General features: G+C 36.4%; 1 protein-coding gene across 1 annotated transcript; it reads left to right on the forward strand.

The window, feature by feature from the left end:
* The first annotated feature begins 4,835 nt into the window (after positions 1-4,835).
* On the forward strand, positions 4,836-8,086 carry LOC149170417 (E3 ubiquitin-protein ligase WAV3-like). The gene is made up of 2 exons (XM_089429016.1): positions 4,836-5,316; positions 5,760-8,086. Exons 1-2 carry the CDS (start codon positions 5,023-5,025, stop codon positions 7,827-7,829), a joined length of 2,364 nt encoding a protein of 787 aa, XP_089285142.1. The 5' UTR covers positions 4,836-5,022; the 3' UTR covers positions 7,830-8,086.
* The last annotated feature ends 491 nt before the right edge of the window (positions 8,087-8,577 follow it).

Consider the following 8,577-nt stretch of genomic DNA (forward strand, 5'->3'; position numbering starts at 1 on the left):
GTTTTAACTATAGGTGGACCAATAGTAAGTTGGATTTAAAAATTGCAAAAGGTTGTTGCACTTTAAAAATGGAAGTAGAGTATGTTATTATTATAGAGGCTAGTAATGAGATGATTTGGTTAGAAAGGTTTATGGAAGAATGAGGAAAGAAGCAGTAGAATAGTAGGTTGTATAGTGACAACGAAAGTGCAAAGAATCCAACCTTCCATTTTAAGACAAAACATATATAGCTTAGGTACATTTCATACACTCATTTTTGGAAGATGGACAATTGAAGTTGGAAATTATACATCGTACACGCATGTTAATCAAGTTAGTCTAACCAGACTGCTCTTTTGCCCTCAAATCCATGGAAATTCCCGCAATATTTTGATAAAATCCTATAGGGATTTTTGTAAATCCAAGTTATAGCTATCAAACTTCAAGATTTTGGGTGCCCCAGATATTTTTGATGGTGTTGAATCCATTTCCACTATCAAAAACATTATTCAAACACTACTATTGCAAGATTTCTTAATTTTTTTTTGCATGGATTCCAACCACTTTTGGCCATCCAAGAAATTCCTTGGCTTCCGTAAATGACACCGTTAATAAAGGTAATAAGGAAGAACAAACTAAAGTCCTCTATTTAAGTTGGCCTTAAGCATGATGGTAAAAATGAGAGAATTATAAGTCCAAAGTATAATCGAGTAGGTGTAGTAGAGATAGAGTTGTTGTAAGAATTTCACAATTTTTTTTTTTATTAATTATGAAGACTAATTATTCTTTTGATTCATTGAATTAAAAAAAAAATTACCAATAGATATGCAAAAACATAAAAATACAACGAATAAAACCATAAATTACCTAAACCATTAGTCAGTAAACCATCAATAATAAAAATTGATTTAATAACCAAATCAAATTTGCCTCAACTACCCTAACCTAACCAAATCTAATATTCCCGGCCATAATGCTGTTAGAAACATTGAGAGTGTGTTTCTCTGGCTCAACTTGCTTAAAATTTAGGTTTGGGTATTTTCTTCTACCCCATTAAGTTTGCATAAGCATTTCCAACAAAGTAAAACAAAAGTTGTTCACATCCGGTGACTGGGCATGTGTTGTAGTGCACGTGGCGGATTCACTGGGATGAACGCAAAACAACAGGTGGTAGAAACAAAACAACCCTGTCTCTTCCAAACAAAGTCTAATATGACTGCGGCAGAAAAGTCCAAGTCAGCGCGGACAGGTCAGCAATTATTCCACTCATTTCGGTCGTGCGCACGCGCGGCCCTGGATCCGGTGGACCACCAGTCAGGGCAAGTTGTTAGACGGCGCTTCCATATATTGTATATTAATATCATTCCTCTTTTTTTTTTTCCCTTTTTATATATCTGACAAATAATATGCACTCCAAGATAGTGAAATAGATACCGTATATACTGGACTGTACTATTGGATCTAAAAATATTTAGATTTTTAAATTAAGAGGTTTATTCAACAGTCTAATATGATATGATGTGTAATTTGTTTAGTGTTTTATCAAAATTGATAATATAAAATTTGTACAAAATTTAAAAATAAAAAATAAAATAATTATATAAGACATTTAAATAATATTTATTTATAAAAAAATTTACAAGTTAAAAAATTAAATCCTCTCTAATACATATTAAATCCATATTTAAAATAAATCTATACTAATATATTATATATACAATATTTTTTATACTAACATACATGCAATTAACATTGTGTCTAATCATGCTACTTCACTTTTATTTATGAGGTGGCCATGTAAAATATTTTACATTGAACATAACCTTACCTTGTTTGAGTTATCTTTAGGATTCTAGATGGTGTAAATCATTATAGAGGTGTTTGACCCATTAAAGTAATGGGCATTTTGGTTGGTGTATTCAACTTTGGAATATATGACCCCCTGCCATACCCAATAACAAGAAAGCTATATCGCTTTAATGGGCATTTTGGTTGGTGTATTCAACTTTGGAATATATGACCACCTGCCATACCAAATAACAAGAAAGCTATATCGATTTTGTAACTTTGGTGATGTCCTAATTACAATTTGGACTAGGGAACATGGGTACATGCCACTTTTGGGAAAAAATAGACTAGTCAAAGTCAAGAAGGCATTGGGCACGCCAAAAGCAATTGGAAGATAAAAAAACAAAGTTAAAGTTGGCCAGTTATATGAAAATGCTTCTAGAACCTAAACACTCCACACTGCGACTGCCCCCAACCCAAAAGGGGCACATGTCCATTGCTCAAAACTGGCGACAACTCACCCTAGGAAAAGTGGGCAGATGCCCTAACCAAGGTTTTCGATTATGGTCATTAGTCATCCATCCTCCATGTGTAGGAAGATGGGAAGGGGTGCTTGATCTGTCATAGTAAGGTTTAGTGGTTTCTGGACATTTTATAAGTTGAATTATAAATTTGTTTATGTACATAGAGTATTAGTTGTTGCATATATCTAGAGAGATTGCTAGTTCTCAGCGAAATTAAACAATTAAAAATAAAAATATATAAAGGAACTCCACTTTAAAGGGAAGAAAGATAAATGAAAGGTATATGGTTTTCATATTTAATTGTACCGGTTAGTTAGCTATTTCAAATATAATATATAATAGTATATATTTTAATTTATGTTATTAATTTATATATTTTTTATTACATGGGTGATATTATTTTTACGTGAGTAGTCTTTTAAATGTGATTTTTTGGAAAGTTTTCAGGTTTTTTTTATGATCTAATTTGTCTAGAATCTACTAGAGATTCATTGAAATCACAAATTTAACAAGTGAACTCTTCACAATCGAACTGCCTTAGGAGATTTTGAGGGTGTTGAATCCATATATGTACTAAAAAATCCAGTTTAAACAACACAAATCTGCCATAATTTCTTTTGCTAGATTAACCCAAAAATCTGCTAAAAAATCTAAAAAATGTAACTTAAAGACTAGTCCATTTTTAACAAAATAATTCAAAAAAATTATTTAAAAAAAATCTTAATACATTTAAATGTTGGGTACGAGAGAGTGTGTGCATAATCAAAATCTATGATAATGTCAAATATTCGAGATTGTTTAACGAAACCAAGTCGATAAAAAAATATTAAATTTATATAAAATTTGACGCAAATTAAGGAATAAAAGTTGAATATTATTATAAAAAATATGATACGTAAAAATATAATACTAAAATAAAATATAAATATTCACTATCATATTTAAGATATAAAAATATAAAGTTTTTTTATTTAAAACTAATATATTATGATTTTTTTGTTTGTTTGTAAGTGTTTATTAAAGATTATATTAGATTTGACTTGTGGTTTAAGAAATTGTAGCCCAAGGGTATTTAAGTAGTCAAAATTATGGGTGAGATGAGAATCTAAGTAGTTAAAATCGCCTAGTGGGATGGGCATCTAAGTAGTCAAAATTACCCAAGGATCCCACCAGGCCTCAGTGACACCAACCTTTAACATGGCTAAATTTTTGCCCACTAAATTTTGAACATATGACCTTCACAACACATAATGACTTAACAATACACCCTCTCACTTTCTATTTCATGCTTGATGAACAATACACCATGATTTTAAACATACACTGAGTAAACTAAAAACTAAGGTCCAACCAAGTATAAGACATAGAAATAGAACAACCTAAAAACTATTCAAAAGAGATTGTGAAAGCTATATAAAAATGAGGATAATAAAATAAAGCAATACTTCCTCTCATATTTAAAAAAAGCAAACGTTGGAAAATTGCATTTCAAAAGGACTAAATAAAGGCCACTCAGGAAGACATAAATATATTTTTTTAAATTAATAAAATGTGTCTAATAAAATATATTACACTGAGTTTAAGTTCTAGTAGTGCAATTGGTTGAGAAAGGTTTCTTTAGTAAGGTGGCTTGTGTGATAAATTTTTATTTTTGAATAGGTCTTTTACAATTTTAATTTAATTATGAGTTATTATTAGGTGAATGGTAAAAATTTAACTTCCATAAAATATGTTAGAATATTCATGATAATATTCACACATCAAAGGTTAAGAGTTATTGCTAAGTTAGTTATGTTATTTTAATTAACTCATCTCAAATTAATTGATTAAAGAAAATGTTATATTAACACATGTCATATTAGACATGCGGTATTGATAAGTTATAGTATTGACCCATAATATGATAAAAAATATTAACAAGTTAATAGTCTCCCTAATAAAAATGGAATTGAATCTCCATAATTAAAAATATCATTACATATTTTTTTAAATATATTATTATTATCTAATTTTAAGGTCTCGGTCAAGCTAGACACTAAATTGGTGTATAAGACCCCATCCAGTGATTTGACTATTATGTCTATAAAAACATGCATACTTTATCTTTCTAATTTTGAACCTATAACCTCTTAAAAAGCAACAAATACATATTAATTCTTTTATAATTAATAATAAAAATAAAATTTAATTAATTTTTTAAAATTTAAATCATGTTAAATATATAATAAAGTAAGTATTTTAATAATTATCATACTTAATACTTATTAACATTTACTGCACAGTTAATTAATTTATACAACTGTGTTAACCAGATACCCACAATCCGATTCCCGTTTATTTCCGTTTGCAGTACCGTAAGCATTATCATCTCCGTTTTCTAACCGTCAAAATTTGCGACGATCCATTGTCCTCGGAATTTAATTTCGGACTAGGATAGTGGCGGGCGGGGATTTGGCTCATGTGGACCCCGCAGAAAGAGGTGTGATTGGCCCTAATAAGATTCGTGTGGCTTCAGCTTGCCCCTCACCCTTCTTGGACTCCGTCTTTTCAATTCTATAACCCGGCCCTTCGCATTCGAGAGAAGTATAGAGATTGCAACAATGGAATCTACTGGATTTCTGACTTTGTATCCAAATTGCTCTGAAAATATGATATTTCTGCATTGAACTGAGAAGAAGCGCCGTTGCCCTTCTGAATTTTACAGAATTTAGAAAGCGATTTTAGTTATAAGATGGGTACCGGATGGAGAAGGGCTCGAAAGGCATTGGGCCTTAGAGTCTGTGCCTCTTTCCCTCCCGAACTCGATGATTCGGATTCGGGAGGTCCAAGGTTCGGAAGACCTCGCGGGCAGCCTGTTTCATGCAATGGAGCGAATTGTCAGCCTGTCAACTGTCCGAGGTCGAATACCCAAAATCCTCGGTTGCGAAATAGGGAAACCGCTGTGTCGCCTGAAACGGTGTCGGATAACTTGATCCCTTCATCGCCGCCACCGAATTTGTCTCGCAACGGGATTCGGCCGCAGAAAGTAAGTTTTCGAAAAGGAATTATATCGTAGATTTGTAATCCGATTCGATCTTTACTCACACAGATGCTAGAATGTGGCCAAAGAGAAATTTTAGAAAAGTTCTGTTCGATTCGATCTTGTGTGCTGTGATGCTCGAATGCTGTTAAAGACTTTCAATGATGATAGCAAATCTTGAAAATAACTCTATCTTAGGTTTCTTGGTGCTTGAATGCCGTTCAAAAACTTTGAAATGATGGAAGAACTGTGAAAATGTCATACTCCTGGTCATTGGATTCGATCTTTTGTCTTGTAATGCTTAAATGTAAAGATAAACTTTAAATGATAGCATAAAATCGTGTGAATTTGCTGTGCCTTGGATTGAAGGCGGATCTTTTGTGCGTGGCTTTAATGAGTGGCCATGAATGATGTTGATAATTTATTTTCTTGATTTTCTGATGATGCAGGGCTGTTGTGCAATATGCTTGGAGACGATGAAACCTGGCTGCGGACATGCGATCTTTACAGCAGAATGTTCTCATTCTTTTCATTTTCCGTGCATTGCCTCCAATGTCCGGCACGGAAACTTGATCTGTCCCGTCTGCCGATCCAAATGGAAAGAAGTGCCGTGGCAAGTTCCCGTAAAGGAAAATGAGAATAAGCATATTGATACCGCTTCGACTCCGCCGATGGCTATAAATGGAAACCTACAGAATCGTAGGCAGCACAATATTGTTAGAGAGGAAGAGGCCGCTTTGAGAACCGCAGAAGAAGAGCAGAGAAGATTGGATCCAGTGCTCAGAATGCTAGATGATTCGATCGCGAGTTTGACAATTCATCGTCAAAGCTTTATCCAAGAACCAGAAGTATACGACGACGACGAGCCCCTGGATTCGCTTTCGAATCTGAAACAGAATGAAGGGCAAACAAGCTTACAATCCGATGATGATCAAGAGTCCAAATTCAAGGGTTTCGTCGTCGATCCCGAAGGAACAAGCGATAGAGCTGCCGGAAATGTACGGAAAATGAGATTAGCTTTGCATCCCGAGGTCGAAGCCGTTGCGGCCACTGAAGCTTCCGAGAATTTTACAGTGCTGGTGCATGTGAAGGCTCCGTCGGTCAGCGAAGCTTCCAAGAATCAAAATTACGAAAAATGCGAGAGAAATATGGTTACAGATCCCGGCTGCCGTGCGCCGATAGATCTTGTTACCGTGCTCGACGTTAGCGGAAGCATGTCGGGAATGAAGATGTTGCTGTTGAAACGGGCCATGGCTTTTGTGATAGCCAATCTGAGCCCAGCGGATCGGCTATCCATTGTCGTATTCTCTTCGACGGCCAACCGTGTATTTCCCTTGAAGCGCATGGCTCCGGACGGCCAACTCGAAGCCAACCTCGTCGTTGAACGGCTGCTCTGCACGGGCGGCACGAATATCGCCGAGGGTTTGAGAAAAGGCGCGAAGGTGCTCAAAGATCGTTGCCAACGGAACCCCGTGACCAGCATCATGTTGCTCTCGGATGGCCAGGACACTTACAGTCTCAGTTCTCGTGGATTAGCTTTGTTTCCCAGCCATGAACAGAGGCCGAATGCCAGACAAAGCAAGCGGCGTGGCCATGTACAAATCCCGGTCCATGCCTTCGGCTTCGGAGTTGACCACGACGCAGCGACCATGCACCGCATTTCTGAAGACTCAGGAGGCACGTTTTCGTTCATTCAGACCGCAGACCTCGTGCAAGACGCCTTCGCTCAGTGCATCGGCGGCCTGCTGAGTGTCGTTTTACAGGATGTCAGTGTAACCGTTTCGGCTTGCGCAGGACTGAAGCTGAAAAGCTTCCATGCTGGAAGCTACGACACCTGCGTTGCCGAGGACGGAAGCCAAGGGACGGTAAATGTCGGTGATCTCTACGCCGAAGAAGAGAGAAATATACTTGTAGAACTCAAGTTGCCAGCGGTAAATTCTACATCAAATCCTATGAATTTAATCTCCGTCCGTTGTTTGTACAAAGATCCCGTCTCCCAGCAAAATTTCAATTCAGGAGAACATTCTCTTTCAATTTTGCGTCCGGAGAGCTGCGACGGAGCTCCGGTAGCTCGAAATCTGGAAGTGGAAAAGCAAAGAACCCGTCTCCGAATTGCTCAAGCCATAGCTGAGGCGAAAACGCTTGCCGAGCATGGAGAAATGTCCGGTGCACGGAGGGTTCTCCAGAACGCCAAATATGAATTGCAACAGACTCGAACTGGAGATCTCTCGCTTTCTCTTGCACTCGAAGAAGAAATTACAGAGATTCAAGCGAGGATGACGAACAAGGAAATCTACGAGCGGTCCGGGCGGGCATTTGTGCTTTCGGCTCAGAGCTCCCATTTTCGACAGAGAGCCACAACACGAGGCGAAAGCTTTGAGAGTTACAGCAGGGAATACCAGACGCCATCCATGGCGAACATGGTTCTCCGTTCTCAAACCTTCTCGGCAACGGCATCATCGAACCCTACTTCGAATTCTACAGTGAGTTCGAGTTCGAGTTCGATCCGTGCTCGGTGACCGTCTGAGTAACTCGCCGAATTCGATCCGCTGAGAAAATCATGTTCTAAGGATAGCGATTTGAATGGTGGATTTTGAGGTACAAAATTTAAATCAGTCTTTTGTTGCCTTTTTAACATCTGTAAATCTAGATAATCGCAAGGATAAGAAGTCCTAAGCGTGTAGCTTTTCCTCATCAAAATGTAGATAATTTGAAATTGTCTGTGATTTTTAATGAAGTACTGTCTAAAGAAATTTAAATTTGGGATCCTGGATAAGCTGTTGTGTTATAAAATGGTTTTCATTATTTAGTTTCTCTATTTAATCAGTTCTTTCTGAATAAACATGGGTAACTATATCCATTCGCTTATGGATTTTGTCTTCTATGGCTAACACCGTGAGCAGAAAGCTATTTTATTACTTGAAAGCTATTGTACCAATTTCATATTAACTATGTTAACACACAACATCTATTTGCTATTTCCACCAACAACATTTCTATCTGCTATTTTTGGGAATTAAAATAGATAATCTCGTTAAAAAAAAATTCATAGCCAGGACTTCGAACCTAAAGAAAGGGACCATCTATATTCTTGTTCAATGCAAGGGGCTTCACATTCGAGTTCGAAGAGAATTTTGGGTATTTTCCCGTGTATTTCTGGTGTTTTAAAGAATTGATATTTTGCTTGTACTTGTATTCTTGGCGTTTTAAAAATTTGATATTTACATTGAATTAATGTAATCTAAGTTTGAGTTTGAACAATCCAAT

The sequence above is a fragment of the Pinus tabuliformis genome, chromosome 4_2 (genome assembly GCF_031772625.1).
Source record: "Pinus tabuliformis cultivar Carrire ecotype Pingquan chromosome 4_2, CPIR1, whole genome shotgun sequence".
Taxonomy (NCBI): Eukaryota; Viridiplantae; Streptophyta; class Pinopsida; order Pinales; family Pinaceae; genus Pinus; species Pinus tabuliformis.

Bases quoted from the DNA above. Each gene is read 5' to 3' on its own strand.
- LOC149170417 (XM_089429016.1), top strand. From the start codon at position 5,023: ATGGGTACCGGATGGAGAAGGGCTCGAAAGGCATTGGGCCTTAGAGTC. The intron at 5,317-5,759 runs GTAAGTTTTCGA...CTGATGATGCAG, and splicing joins ACGGGATTCGGCCGCAGAAA to GGCTGTTGTGCAATATGCTT.